Source organism: Mchenga conophoros, linkage group LG8 (genome assembly GCF_057382185.1).
Source record: "Mchenga conophoros isolate Kocher_MC1m ecotype Shallow Benthic linkage group LG8, M_conophoros_male_GT1.1, whole genome shotgun sequence".
Classification (NCBI taxonomy): domain Eukaryota; kingdom Metazoa; phylum Chordata; class Actinopteri; order Cichliformes; family Cichlidae; genus Mchenga; species Mchenga conophoros.
In genome coordinates, this window is record NC_140533.1 from 13,335,660 (window position 1) to 13,351,550 (window position 15,891).

Here is a 15,891-nt window from a genome sequence, read left to right on the forward strand (position 1 = left end):
AACTGGGACTTATTGATAGCTTAGGACTCCACCCTCCCATCCCAATATGTTAATAGTTAATGGTAGCCAAAAAGCTAAAGCTGAGGCTTCAAATGAACTTTACAAAATAAAGGGTGACATCAAAGTGGGTTTGGGGTCTGGGACTCGGTTATTGGTTGTCACAGAGATTAAAAAAAAGGAGAAAGCTTGGTGCCTTGTAAAACAACATCTTAACATCTTTATTTTGTTATTCATAAGAAGAAGCGAAGAACTGAGGCAATATTTTGCTCATGTAAATGCTGATCATCTTTAATGACTGAATGTCCTACAGGACAAAGGATTTTCAGTTTTGTTCTGGTTGTAGACGGTTTTGCTTTGGTGTATAGTTAACTGAACTCAATATAAACAGCAACTTGATAGAAGGCCAGGATGTCCAGGAGAGAGATGCTTGATTCAGAGATTCAAGATATGTTTCAGTGTGTGTGTGTGTCCAGTCTGTGAAACCTCTATTCTCAGAGCCTCAGTGGCCATGCCTGGGGAGAGTGATGATAAATGACTGCTTTCCTGTAATTTACCTTCAGGAGAATGGATGGAGCTGGCCTGTTTGGTTAGTGGGTGGGGAGATGAGGAAGAGAGGACACTGTAGGTGAAAAAAAAAGAGAAAGAGAGTAAGGAGATTCCTGCTTTGAGCCTTTCTCTGGAGTTGGGTTTCCTCCAAGGTGAGGAACGCATTAAATTGTGTGTATATACTGTGTGTGTGCGCCTCATTGTTTATTTACAGAGCTTTAGCTCTTGCAGCGTTCATAGAGGAGGGGAGCCGCTCTACCCAATATTCTCTTCTTCAAACCCCCATCTAGCCCCCGTGAGTGGAAACATACCAGAGCAGTGCCAACTGTGTTTGAGCAATGGAGAAAACACACATGATCAATTTTATATAATTTCTGCAGCTAAGGCTAATAGCCGCTATTAAAGAGACAGATGATCAACACAACGCACAGTTCATTACCTAATAATTTATTTTTTACCATTTAGATTAAAAAGTCAGTGGTTCATTGCCTCAGAGGAAAATGTACAAGGAAGACTTCGATATAACAGAAGTGAAAAGCAGTGCTAGACTGAGGGCAGGATCCCTTTGTTCCCCCCAAAAAGGTAGGTGGACAATTTTTGTGTGAGTGAACCATTATTCCCAGGACATTAATGTAACAGGACATGGTGGGCTTTGTGTGTCAGTTTCCATCTGTACCTCTATGGGAAAAGCAGAGGGTCCAGTCAGTCACGTTTTTACTCCATTCACCTCAAAGTCATTTACAATTGGGTGGTTGTTGTCTGGAAACAACATAAAACCAAAAGGAATACATTCTGTGTAATATCTGAACCACGTCTTCTGGTCGTGATCACGAAAGCATATGTTCCTGGTTTCTACATCCATATAACATCCATAATCATCTGGTTTGTACATCCATAAATGTGAGTCATCCCAGGCTAAGTGATGCTTTACAAAAGACAACATAAACGGCAGAGGCAGTTCAGTACATATTTACAATATTAAAAAAAAAAAAAAATGCATCAGGACAAGCCAAATGTGTGGATGAAAATGACGCATGTGCACAAAGAAAAAAAAAAAAAAAGTCAAAAAACAAACAATGGGAAGTTGACCAAGAAAATTTGTGTGATTTAATTCTTCATCATGGACCGTTTCAGAACCCTACCCCCACCCAAAAACGCTAAACTTCAAATAAGTTTCCTCTCACCTCTCTGCAAGTTGTGTGTGTCACTTGTTTGCTCGGGAAGGTTAATTAAACACACAAACTCACACACCTGTGAATGCTATAAACGCTGTGGAAAAAAATACACAGGGGGGAGGAAGCAAAGTGAAGCAGTTATGGTCTCAGTTCCACTGCCAAGCTGCTGGGCTTGTTAATATAAAACAACAGGATGGCTCTCTCTATGAGGCTCACAAAATAGCTTTCACAAGCGCTACACTTCCACCCCCTAACCCCCCACTCGAACAAAATCTGGCCAATTTTAACCTATTTTGATTTCGATGTTCAGGGTGGGCACTTAAGAAAAGGAAAAGCTGGTTCGTAGTTTTCGATCATGTGACCTGTGCAGAGGCCTGCAGGGAAAACTGTATTTTTTTTCCAGCTTACATACCAGACCCTCCACAGAACTGCAGGAGAACCGTGTAAATATTTCATCTTTTACAATCCATGAATGTTTAGATCACCCTTTTAAAGGATTCACACAAAGATGTGATCCCGCTCCATTCTGGTGATGTTTTACTTGAACTCTACATGGATAAAAAATTTTGGACCACACCTTTTTATGAATTCAAGTGTTTTCAAACCCATTGCCACAGGTGTATAAAATGAAGCACCTAGCAACGCAGTCTGCGTTTACAAGCATTTGTGAAAGATCAGTTCTAAAGAGCTCATTGAAATCCATCACATTTGTAATTTTTTCCCCTCTTCCAGATATTCTACGATAAGCTATCGGTGGTATTATCGCAAACATGGGTGTGTTTAGAAATAGTGACAAAGTGGAAGGCCATGTGAGGTTACAGAGCAACCGCTAAGGTGCACCTGTGACTCAGTAACTGCAGATTTGCAAACCTTGTTTGCTGTGTGCCAGGAGCTTCACGACATGGATTTTGGTACCTGAGCAGCTCTTGTAGGTGTGAGGTAAACTACTTTTGTCCATATAGTGCATTTAGTGGAGATTCCTTCACTTTACACTGCAGTGCAAAAGCACAAACATGCTTAATCTTGATTTGATTTGCTCTTTTAGATTTGAAGGTAAAAAAGCTCTCAACTATTAAAACAAAGGCAAGGGCGCTTTAGCTAAAACTAGCTAGCTAACACATGGTGATCCATCAGCTGCTGGCTTCAGATGTTTTATGGCAGAAGTGACACACCAGTAACATTTTGTTTAACATCATTATAGTGAAACTTATTTCCTATTGCTATTGACAAGATCAGTTGCTGTGGTGGATTGGTGTGATCTGTCCGCAGTAGCTACATGACAGGATGCCTCAGTATACCTTTCACGCTGGTCTGTTTGTTCGCCACAGGCAACGTCATCATCATAGTCCTAAACATTTATGGTGCAGGAAGCTGCTACAGTACTCCTCGGAACAATAGGTGTCGCTACTCTGAAAAAAAACCCTCTGCATCGGCACTGATATAAGGGAAATCGCCTCCATCTATACTTTTTTCTCCACCAAGTCATCTTACAACATGTCCGTCTGATCTGTGAGCAATAAAACCTGACATGATTGTACACTTTTATCTGCTTGGCTGGTACAACGGGGCCCTTAGGCTAAATGTGTTCCCATGCAGTGCCACACTCTAAAGATTTGCAGGCAGGATAGTTATACATGTGTATAGTTTAAGAACTATCCAGCATTTTGGGTAAACTGAACTGGCAAAAATGATCAACAGGCATCGGAAAAAGCCTCTTTTGGAAGCGTTCCTATAGTGTGACATATCACGTGAAAACTAGAAGAGAAAGAATTTTGTGGAATTCCTTCACGAGGGTGTTGGGTGCTCAAGGAGCTGAGGCAAATATTTTGACAATTCATTGTAATGCCAGACTTACATACCAAGATGCGGACACGGGTGCTACTGTAACACCACCTGTCTGACAGGTCACAGAGGACAGCCGACACATAAATAAAGGACTGCTTCTGCATTTTTGAGAAATTCCATCAGTGGGATTTGTGCCCTCAGCATAGTGCCATAGAAAACCTTTTTTTTGTCACACATCAGAAGTCGTAGTGGCTTATAATTCATTTTGGTTACAACTTGTTTTTGCATTGTATTATAAAAAACAAAAACAAAAAATGTCTTGATGAGAGTGAAAAGCATGAAGAGCCACAATCGTTTGAACAACATCTAGTCATGTTCAGAGTTCATAACAGCATCAAATATCATGCCATTAGACGTCCTCAGTTCTAATAACACTTCATAAACACAATCAGACCATTTACCTGTGTGTCTTTTCTTTGCAGATTGATTTACATTCTCAGAAAACAAGAACTACAGTGCAGTACTATACACCACAGAGGAGTCTGGAAGCCTCTTTCTGTGCTTTCACTTATCTAAAACACTAAATACACAACATGCAAAATGGGTTAAAAGGAGAATTCGGGGGGGGGGGGGGGGGGAGGGGTGGAGGGAGGGAGTTTGTGGCTGACACACAGACGAGAGCAGAGGAGAGACACTTTTGGAGGAATGACAAACCAAACATGCCGCCAAAGCCAAAGGAGCGTAACCACAAGCTAGCATGAGATGCCTGTAGGAACACTCAATGCTATGTGAGCTTGATGTGCCCCTCAACTAAACTGTGTGTTTATATTGTACTCTATTTAAATAAATTGTAAAGTCGTTTACAAAATGAAATAACTGCAAAAGGCAGATAAAAAGCTTGAGAGCAACCAGATGGGTCTCTCTGCGGTTAATTCGTTGGTCCTGACTTTCATAGTCTCTTAATTGAATTTAAAAACTGACTACTCTTATTTGGCAAGGCATGACAGGGTTATGCATTTGGGGTGGGCAAGTGGTGGAAGATGACCTGGGAAGTTTTCCTTTGGATCTTCATACTCATATTAGTTTACCTCTCTCTGCTCCCTGTAAGGATTTGATGGACCAGCAAAAGAAAAAAGAAAAAACCCCACAAACATGCAAACTTAACAAAGCACATGAGGACTGAAATATGATCCTCTCATGTCATAATACAATCAGTGAGCACTAAAAATGTTCCAGGCTCATTCATTTTGTCGAAATACTAAGCAAGGAATGAAAAACAAAAACGAAAAAACCCAACAACACAGCTACGTCTTTTCTTTATCCAACTTGTTTTTGTGTTTTTACTGCATGAAAAAGGAACTCTTGTTTCAATCTCTTGTTGTGGCAAACAAAAGCCTGCCAGTCTTCATCAGTCAACGCAATGAAATGTTCGGCCATTTTTAAAGACATAAGTGACGCTGGCCACACAGCAACGTCTGGAAGAGCTGTACCCAGCAAAGAGAATATCCATGAAGCGCAAAAGTCTCAATGGAAAAGTTGGTTTTGTTCTGAAATTCGGTCTGCGCCGCTTCATCTTCCACAAAGTGACAGGCCATGAGTCATGATGGTGACTTTATAAACCACTCATAAGAGGGAACAGTGGTGAAGAGGCCTGCGATGTGACTCACTCGTGCCCAATGCAACAAAGGGATACATCTCAAATAAGGATGTGGATGGCTGAGATAGCAAAGTAGCCACACAAGATATACAAACTCTAGTATGAGCAGTGACATCGGGCACTTGACCGTATAAGAGCCTACGTGAGCAGTTTATTCTGTGAGGGCTGTGTGGTGGTGGCGGCAGCAGCAGTGGTGGTGTGACTGAGGTTTGCTGTGGAAAATGTCCCTGCAAAGGGAGCCCTTGGTTCCTCGTAGGACATAGAAGTCCTATAGTCCAAAGAAGATACTGCAAAGACCTTGAGAAATTAGGCCTGTTTTGACAGGAAAATTCTGAAGGTCATCAGTGTGAGGTGGCCAAGCTGGAGATCTGTAGCTTGTTTTGTTGCTGATATCAGTCTGTGAAGTGATAAACACTCTATAATAAAATCCTCAGAGAACAGTGAGGGGTGAGCATTGGTAGTCTTGCATGGAAATACCTTAAAATGGCAGAAGACAGGCAGTTTTGACAGGTGGAGGTCAGGGGGTTGTATTTTTTAGCAGGGGGTTGGACAGTTCAGTTGCCGTCGTCGAGGGGGGGAAATGGCGCCTGCTTTTGTCTACACTTCACACCCTTTTTAATGGTCCCTTTTTAAGGCAAACCAATCGGACAAATAGACAAGTGGCCTTACAATGAAAAAAACTTGAAAAATAAAAATGAAAATAATTATACAATATACACAAAACGTGGTCCTTAAAACAGGCAGGGTACATGCAGTCTTTGTAATGTGCAGCGTTCCCACAATGGAGGAGAAGAAAGGACTCGAGTGGCCGGGGATAAGAGAAGTCAAGAGTCAGGATTTGTGATTGAGTGCTGTGGAGGGAGAGGTAGGGATGGACGCTGCTTTTCCCAATCATGCTTTGCTGCACTTCCCCTTCTTCTCCTTGCGCTGGAACTTCCTCAGACGTCTCGTCCAAACGTCTCTCCACTGGATCACCAGGCTGTTCTTATCGGCCACCAAGCCTATGCGCTCCGCCCCTGGACTGCTGGCTCCACCTCCGGGCCCGACTCCTGGACCTGCTCCTGGGCCCGTTCCACCTTCAGCGCCACCCATCACCAAAAATCGTTTGCTCATCTGGATTTTGGGACACTTGCAGGCAAGGTCCTTCATGTGTACCCACAAGATGTTGTCACCTCTCTTTAAGGGTTCGCCCCGGCTCTTGTACACAGCCACCACGCTAACGGAGAACTTGGCCCAGTCACCCACTGTCTCCATGTCCAGCACGTTCACTTGGACAGCTGGGAACACATTTGCAAGAAACACACTCAAAACTCTTTACGCTTTTTAATTAATGGTATGGAAAGGAATTCTGCTCTCTTACCATAATCCTTCTTGCAGTATTTCTTCATGTTGATCTTCAAGTTGCCTTTCACTGGTTTACAGTAGGACTCACAATCTGCAAAAATAAGGACAACCAAGTTCACACCTGAAATGCAGGCAGTGACTCCAGTGCTTGTTTTCCACCAACATGTGGCTGGGGCCAGTTCTCTCTTGGTGCACTGAAAACCATCCTTCATTTTGACAGATTTGGGAACCAAATGTTGCATAGTGTTACTAACAGAAGTCGGTGTGATTTCCTTGGGAAGAATATCATGGTCAACAGAATCTGCAGACTCCAAATGCCAGTCACTTGTGAACCCTCCCTTTGGGACAGATTTTTGACACAAGTCATCAGTCTTCTTTTTTGTGGTGGAAATGTGTTTAAGCATTTATAGGCTAGGCACAGTCACAGTATTGGTGAAAAAGGTACCAAAGGAGCACATGAATCTTTCATATTTGCTCAGTCTTACTAACACGTTGTAATGCATAATTAGTGTCACATCACTTTAAAATATAAAACGCAGTGATCAAGCAAATATAAACATAACATTGTGATATGTGCTGATTTCTATATAGAAAGGCCAACTTTGACTCCCCGTCCCATTAATATATTTCACATTTTTTTATAAACACAAAAAATACACATCAAAGCATGATCTACTTTTTAAATACATGTGTATTTTTTTCTATAATAACTGAGTAAACTTATACTTGCCTTTACAAACTGACTGATGTTGCCAAAGGCTGAAAGGAAAACTGGAGCAGCGCTAAATAATAGTTGGGCTTGGTGTGGTTTTTGTGTGCTAAAAAACAGCTTCTGACAAATCACACATCCAAATCCCTGCAACAGCCAGTGCTGGGAGGCAAGTGAAACATACCAGAGGAGTAAAAGTGTTCAGTTTGACATGTTCTCCGGGGCCTTGAGAAAAGGCAGAGCGTGGTGGAAGCAGGTCATGGTTGGATGAATGTGGATAGGCCTTGGCTGCCAGAGTGACAACTAAGACCACACACTGGACCAATGACCTCTGCTGACCATTAGTAGGTGGGGTTGCAAATGATGTGGTTTTTACGTTTATGAATATGACAGTCAAAATTGATTTCTAGGCTGGATGACCATTCTCTGATCTTTTTCTGACCGACTTTAAGGCCAGTCACGGTTTGGTTTAGCTGTTCTGTGTCCTCCAGCATCTTTTTCAATCCAGCTTTTCCCTCATGCAGATTTTGGCCAAAGAGCAGGCATGTGGCGCTGGAAACACTTTGGCGCTTGATTTCAGCATTTGGAACCTGAGCAGCCACCTTTCCTTCTATTATATGACTCACAGCTTACCTGCAACCTGAATTAAATTTAAAAAAAGAAAAAAAAAAAAAGAAAAAAAACAAATTTTATATATTATATATATATATATATATATATATATATATATATAAATAAAAGTTGTTTGTAATTTTATGTTGAGGAATAGCTGTGTACAGCAGTTTCAATGGACCAGAAAGGTCGGAAAGAAACTCTCAGTTGTGTTATAGAACCCTTCAAAGATTTGAAAGCATATGCATGTAATTACATCGCGTGGTTTATTTTCTTGTAGTCCTGAAATATTTGTTTTGCCATGTCTGTATTCTCGGAGATCGGAAAACATGTTTTGCAAGAACAAAGAGCAAAAGGAAAGGGAAACTGAGAAGATAAGCATGATTAAATAGGCTTAAACAGATGAAGTGCGCTAAAACAATGATAAGAATCCCTTTTAAACTTTAAAGCATTCACTGTGCTTTTAACTCAATTTCTGCCACTGGAGCTGCAGAAAGAAAAATGCTGTTGTTTGTTAGTAAGACTCATCTGTGGTTGACACAGGCTGCTGGATTCTGTGACTCATTGAATTTTGGATCCACAGCATAAAAATAAAAATCTATGAGAAGGATACAAAATAAGTTTTAAAAAAATGAAAATGGTGAACTGAAATTGCAAAAGAAACAGAGTTTTAGTCACTTCTAATGAAGGGACGTGAAAAGTTGACCACCAACAAACCACACGCTGGTAAGTGGACTGGTATCTCTCGTTCCCTTCAAGAGGAATAACCATTTAGCCGTTTTTGCTTTCCAAAGAAAACCAAATAAAAATCGCTGGACATGAAATGTCCAAGTTTAAAAACAAAAAAAAAAGAGAAAAATGACCCTTTTGGGAATGTTGTATGAGTGAAAGGGTGTTGTATTGTTCATTTTTTTTTGTGGAAGAACTGAGGAGGAGGAAGAAACGGGGGACCGAGGAGCTCATTAAAACGTCCAGAAAGGTTGGCTGTATATCAGAGTGCTGGAGATTTTATTAGCCAGAGAGAGGAAAGAAAGGGAAACACAAAAGGAGAAAGAAGATGACTTTCAATACGCTGCAATGAGTGAAGGTGTGGATGAGTGCAAAGGTGTGTGGTGCATGTGTGTACGTTTTACTTTAAATAAATGTTGCAGAATATCACAGTCTACTTAAGGGCTTTCTCATTAGTACAGAGTATGTGGTATTCATGTAAGTATGCATGCAGCTGTGACAGGCGTGCATGTGCATGAGATGAGCATGGATTTCATTAGATCACAGCTGTTTTGTGTATGTAGGTCTCTGTTTTTGTATACAGTGGCTAACCTGCTCTTGAAACTCTGGCTGGGGCGACAGTATGCTCTTTCCCATGAAGCACTACTTACTGCTGGGTGATCACCTGGAAAAGCTCTCGGTGAATTGCCCAATGACCCAGAAGGCCAGCCTGCTGAAAACATGCACAATTGGCTCCAAGACTCTCGATGCCCTCTTTCCCTTGAGCCCCTTTCACTGTGCCATGACAAGGACAAATTGCATCCAACGCCCCTTACACAAAAAGATTTTGGGGGCCTTAGGTTTCTGATGGTGAAGCTCTTTCTGTGGTAGTTTAGGAAGGAGAAAGATGGGGGAAATGCGCTGGTGTGTTTGGTAGAAGCTGAGGTGAATTGACAATCAATGACTCTTGTGTTCTTAGACCCTGTAACATTTTCCCAGGAAAGTAGTAAACAAGAAAGGGCTGGACTCTGCTTCTTTGGGTTAAAAAGACCCAAGCGATGGCGGTAAAAGGTTATACAGAACAAGTTGTAAATGAGTGAAGAAGCTGCGAGTCTAAGGAAAATTAAATTCAGGACTTACAGTCACAGTAAAAAGAAAGTACACCCTCTGTCAGTTCCAATGTTTCCAAAGGAATTTTTTCCAGATGCAATTTTGCAAACTTGAGTTGTGCTGCCATGTTCGAAAGAGAAGAAGTTTCCTCCTGGAGACACTTCCAAACAATCCATACTTGTCCAGTCTTTTTCTAATCGTATTATCACGAACTTAACATTGACCATGCTGAGGCATGTGCAGTCTGAGGTGTAGCCTTTCTGTTTTGAAGTTTCTCTGAACATTGTACGGTCTTGACTTTGGGGTGAATTTGCTGGGACATCCACTCCTGCGAACGGTTTTGAATGTTTTTCACCAGTGGAATAATCTTTCTCACTCTACAATGATGGATTTCAAATTACTAGTTCCAACTTCGCAGATTGGTGAGCAGCATCAGTTGCTTCTCTGAGATGATTTCTGATGCATTTCTTCTTTAATGTTGTGCTAATACACAATTGAATACTCCAGACCTGCAAACTGTCCGAACTTCAGCTTTTATAGAGATGCTCACACTGAGGGTGTACTTTCACACACAATTCTGCGTTAGCATTTTTAAAAATAATAACACAGTATAATCATGTGTTGTTCTTCTGAGGTTGTATTTACATAATTTTAAGACCTGATTTTATGTTTACTTTAACTACACTCACTTGTAAACATAGTCATGGTAAAAAAAAAATGAGATGAAAGATCTTTGGCTAGAATTCACCTCACCTAATTGAAATCATTTAGGTAAAGTTTGATCCCAATTGGATTTATTTTATGCAATTATCTGCTCTAAATCTCAATAATTAACCTACCACGATTAATCTGTTGTAATACACCATTTCTTTCCCCCATTTTTTGTCCAGGATTTTTGCTAAGCTAACCAGTAACCGGTAAGCTTAGCTTAGCTAGTTTACAACATTTACCTTAGAAACTTCACGAATTCTCCACCAGAAGAATGTTTTTCATTTCACACTATTAGACATATCTGGAGGTTTTTATTTGGAGTGTACAACCAATTTTGGCCTTTTATGTGGACCTCGGTAAGAGCCATTATAAACATCTTGAACTCTATGAATCGAGTCCTCAAAATTTATAGCATGCAACCTCGAAAGTTAAGTCGAAAGTTAAAGTTGGAAAATTTATTGTGAGGGTTCTGAAAATACGTATTATTTTTAGAAGAGAAAGGACATAAAAACAAGAAAACCATTATTGCTTTAAAAAGAATGGCAGTAATAGCAAATTTGGGAGGGGTGCACAGTCTGCCGCTTCAGTGATAATATATGATATAAATCCACTAATGAATCAACGTTTCCAAATCAACACCACCATTTAAATCAAACAGTTGTAGAATGAAAAATGCGGACAGGGTAATTGACCGAAGCCTAGAGTGTTAGAGGGAGTGACTGAACAAATTTCCCCCAGTTACTTGCCAACACTCTTTTCATGCCTCGCAACGTTCCCCTTCCACTATATCTCCCAACTAAACTGTAATTAATCACCTCAGCTGCCTATCTTCTGCCCTTGGCTTAAAGCTGCACTTAAAGTCTGAGCACAGCGTGTCTCCACTAACTTGAGGCTAGCAGTTGGGGAAACTATGCCAAGGACACAGGTTTTTAAGACAATGTAAAAATTTTCCGTCCCCAGTGCAATCGTTTCCCTGAGAACTTCAAATGAGCAAACCCGCCCTCTATTAATATTTATTCCACGCCTTAATATTTAATATTTCTGGACACGTATTTTATGTTTTTGTTCCTCTCATAAAGTAGGGGTGCTCAAGGTGCAAGGAGTATATACTAACCTGCTGGTTCCTCTGTGCTGCTCACGACAGCTGTGGGGTTGACCACAGGGATTTCTGAAACACGCACAAGAAACACAAAGTTATTTCAACGATTAATTCTAAGTCCACACCTTTTAAGTATGTCTGAAATGATCTGGCTGCCGGCCTACAATGAGAGCACGTGTGGTCAAAGAAACAAAGTGTGTCCAAATTCATTAAATGTGATCCCAAATATGGGGGTGGGATGGGAAATAGTACTGAGAAGAAGTAAAAAGTGCTATTTGAGGTCACTGGGGAAAAAAAGAAGAAGAATCAGGGTTGCCACACAGTAGGTTTGTGGTGTACTATATGTCAAACTTATGAAAATACACAGGGCTTTCCAGACAGACGTGCTAGATAAACGCTAAGAGACTGACAGGAATACTTATTGGTGGTGAGAGGGAAGACCGGTTCAAATAAACCATACATGCCATAGACTAATGCAGTGGTTTCAGTGTCTTTTTTTAAGGAGATCTTCAGACTAACTGGAAGAAATAATCAAAGTCCAATGTTAGTTGATGCTTCACAAGAATCACACCATAAACCAGTTTGGAGGAGTCAGCGCATTGAAAGTAGGCACACAATGGCAAGGTGGCTACACTAGATTAGTTTCATCCTCCTCTAACAGATGTGGGGTTAACACTGCTGTGCAATCTCCATGCAAGCATGTATAGACAGATGGACGGATGGCAAAGGGGCAATTTTGGTGGGATCATCTTGAGACAGATACAGCCCTCCCTTGTTGTGCCCGCTGGCTACAAAAAAAAAAAAAAGTGCCTTGTAGAATTCCTCCAGGACTACTCCTTTAATCGTATGCATCTTTCCAATACAAATGCTAATGCTAACAACAGGCCCCTCTCCTTTTACCGTAAACAGAATTACTGGAACGCCGGCTTAGCATCCACCCAGAGGATCTGCTTTTGATTGGATTTGGAGGTTCAGGGGTTGGACCGAGTGTGTGAGAGTGTGTTGGCAGGAGGCAGAGGGGGGTTTCTTGGAAAGCTGTTTTGAGGCAAAAGCAGCAGTTGTCTCTCTAAAATTATGGACACCCTGCCAACAAAAACAAACAAGGGCACGGAGCTTTGTGAAGGCAGGCACAGCTGCTAGAAGCCACTTTGAGACCCTTTGCCCCGATGGCCACATCTTGTGAAGATAGACAGATGATGAAAGGATCATTCAGATGTGGGTTGCTGCCATCATACTAATTGGCTTCTTAATGGATTTGTCTTCTGTCTTGGGATACAGTATCCTCCAGGGGTAATATGCTGACATCAGGCTATAATGGCAGACAGGGTTGTCATAATGTGCATAGCTTAAGCATGCCCACACCCACTATTCCTCTTGTTCTCGATAGACAGTTCACCTAATGGCACTTAAACGAGTATAGTCTGCCATCCATGACCACGGTCGTCTTCTCCTTCTTGCCTATCCGCCATCTGCTTCGGAGCTGCATGCAAGAGGAACAACATGGCACCGTGTGGCAGTGTGGCAGAGCTGGTCACGGCACTGGGCGGCGCGGCATGACTTGATTTGGTGGAGGCTATCTTTTGATTGTTTGCAATGTGGCACAGACACGTGCTGGGCCCACGGGCAAAATTCGTAACTTGCGTGGACTCACATTCGCTTGTTACAGGAAATCAAAAACCTAAACACAGCTACTAGAGCACACACACACACACAAACACATATGGTACATAGTTAAGAGAAAGTAGAATAACAGCACAAGCGTTAACAACAGTATGCCTCTTTGTTCCTTTAGCATGGATCGCGTTTCAATTTAACCCAACTTTATGCTGGGGCGCTCGTTTGGCTCACGTTTTGGGCTCTTCTCCATGAAATGTCATTGCAGTTTCAGTGGCTATGCAAGTCAACACACACACACACACACACACACACACACACACACACACTTTCATATCCTAGTGAGGACATCTAATTGACAAAAGGCTTTCCCTAGCCGCTTACCCTAACCTTTCAAAAATTAATGCCTTAACCATAACCCTTAGCCTAAACTTAAAATGCCTTCAAACTTGTGGGGACAGGCATTTTGTCCCCATAACTGACTGTTGTCCCCACAAGTAGTGTAGCATTCCAATTTTTGGTCCTCACAAATATATCCAAATACGGCAGACAGACACACACACACACACACACACACACACACACACACACACACACACACACACACACACACACACACACACACACACACACACACACACACACACACACACACACACACACACACACACACACACGGGTTATGTCTGTCCGATAGCCAGAAAGACTACATAAAAGTATGTTTTCACTTATGTTCTGTATTCTTCATGGTTTGGGTATGTGCTGCCTTTAGCTATGGATCATGCTTTTTGTCAGATTTTAATAGTCACAGGCAAGCTGATAAAATTAACCATGACGATCTGATCAGTGTCGCATGCAGTAACTGGTAGCTGCGTGTGGATGTGTGTCTGAGTTACTCACTGATGCAGGGGGCCACGGGCGAGCGGCTCTGCTGGTACCCTTTGGCGCAGCGGTTGCAGGTGATGCCCGTGACACCGTCCTTGCAGGGGCACTGGCCTGTGGTCTGGTTGCATGTCTTGCCTGCTGCGCCCACAGGGTGGCAGTCACAAGCTGGCGTGGGGGGGTTGGGGGAAGATGTCAAAGAGGGATGGAGGGTGGTGGGGCAGATAAAAGAGATAAGAGATACCAGTTCATCAAACCTGCTGCAAAATGCAAAATGATAAGACAAAACTCCTCCGACATTCAGTAAATATTATTGATTAATGATTGATTGACTGCATTAATACTGAATGTTTGGGGGCCCACATGTCTTTAGCCTTTATACCTAGGTTTCTCAAACTACTGCATTGTGAAAAACTGCATGCATATCCAGAAAACTGATGAGAAATAAGATATTTGTGTGGAGGACATTACAGGACAACTAAAAGCACAGAAAGCTATTAGATCGGGTGAACGATGCATGTAGTGCATCAGTTTCAGCAGGAGATGCAGACCAAATGCTCGTTTCCTCTTTCCTAAATGCTGCATGCAGCCTAGTGCCTGCCTGCCTGGTAACACACGCTCTGCTGTTTCATCACTTCCCAAAAGTTCCGTGGATGCCCACCAAATGCCAACACCAACAGGCAATGCTCCGGTCACCTCACTTTGGCAAGACTTTTGAGGTTTGCTTTTCTAGGTGATTTATTTAAGCCACTTTAACTCATTAGTTTTTTTGGATGTATGAAGAGCAGTTAATCATATGAGGCCTAGAGTGTTGGTTGAAGCCATTTGACAAAAGCTTACAAGAACACAGGAAGTGTGAAAGCAAAAACACAATAAGCCATGAAACCCAGTAGGAAAACTCTGCCTTTTCCCCCTTTGTTTTCAGTCTGACACTTTGGAAAAATACTCTCAGACTAACAAAAAAAAAAAAAAAAAAAGGCAAAAGCAAACTTGCAAGGGCCTCAGCTGTAACACAATAGCTGTAATTGTCCAGGCTTATCAAGAAAAGGCAAGAAGGACCAATATTTCATACAAGGGAAAAACCCTGTAATCCAGCAGACTTCTACAGAGCTTGCCAGGGAAAGGCAGCTGCTAACATGCCACGGTATCTTCCCACCACCTGACGAAATTGTTAATGTGTTTATTTGCACCCGCAGATTTTTTTTTAAAAAGTTGCTACAACAAAGGAGAGGACCCTACCACCTGTTGGATCGGCAACGCGAGCGTTTAAATGGCTGAAACTGACCCAAGAGTGTCTGCATGACGGCAGGGTGTGAGGAGATTAGCTCAGCTCAGATCTTTAGAATCGTGTCTGCCTTTTCTGGCAAGGCCAACGAAGTCTACAGGTGTCAAAGTGGCTGCACACTGTTTGAAGCCGAGATGTAAATCTGATGCTTCATCATGAGTGCAAAATCCCCATTATTTGAGTCACGCAGACTCCAATGGGAAACTTGAGCTTTGAAGGCACTTGGTAAAGTGCGACTGAACTAAGGACAAGAACGTTAAGCATGTGGCAGGGTGTGATGCAGGACTAATTCGGGTGCCGGGGGTCACCAGACGCCTTTTTATGCTGTGCCAGCAACCTCCACCTTCATTTAGAGCCAGAGTTTCTTCTGCTTCTGGCTAGGAACTATTTGGGATTTTCCTGAAGTTTGCATTCTCAATAAAACTCAAATGATATAGTGCATTGGTCCGTCAACTTTTACCGTTTTTCAAGTAATGAAAAACGCTTTCAGACCAAAGGAAAAGCACATGTGAGATGACCCATGTCATAATCCCAAGTTGTTCCTGCAGAGACATGTGACAAAGGCAAGGAGTTTTACAAGCTATTGTCTCTGCACTGATCACTTAACATTGACAGGGCTGGTCAGTATAAACAAACTGCGAATGATGCACAGGA

At 42.0% G+C, this 15,891-nt stretch overlaps 1 protein-coding gene across 4 annotated transcripts in view; it reads right to left on the reverse strand.

Annotated features, from left to right (window-relative positions):
• Positions 1–977: 977 nt before the first annotated feature.
• The window catches only part of ntn2 (netrin 2), a 44,070-nt gene continuing 29,156 nt past the window's right edge, over positions 978–15,891 (reverse strand). For all 4 annotated transcript variants that reach the window (XM_085284313.1, XM_085284314.1, XM_085284316.1 and 1 more), the window contains exons 4-7: positions 13,971–14,120; positions 11,472–11,525; positions 6,524–6,598; positions 978–6,440 (exon numbers count right to left, since the gene is read on the reverse strand). In XM_085284313.1, coding sequence (XP_085140439.1) covers positions 6,055–6,440; positions 6,524–6,598; positions 11,472–11,525; positions 13,971–14,120 — 665 coding nt within the window. In that variant the 3' untranslated portion in view covers positions 978–6,054. The remainder of the gene's footprint in view (positions 6,441–6,523; positions 6,599–11,471; positions 11,526–13,970; positions 14,121–15,891) is intronic.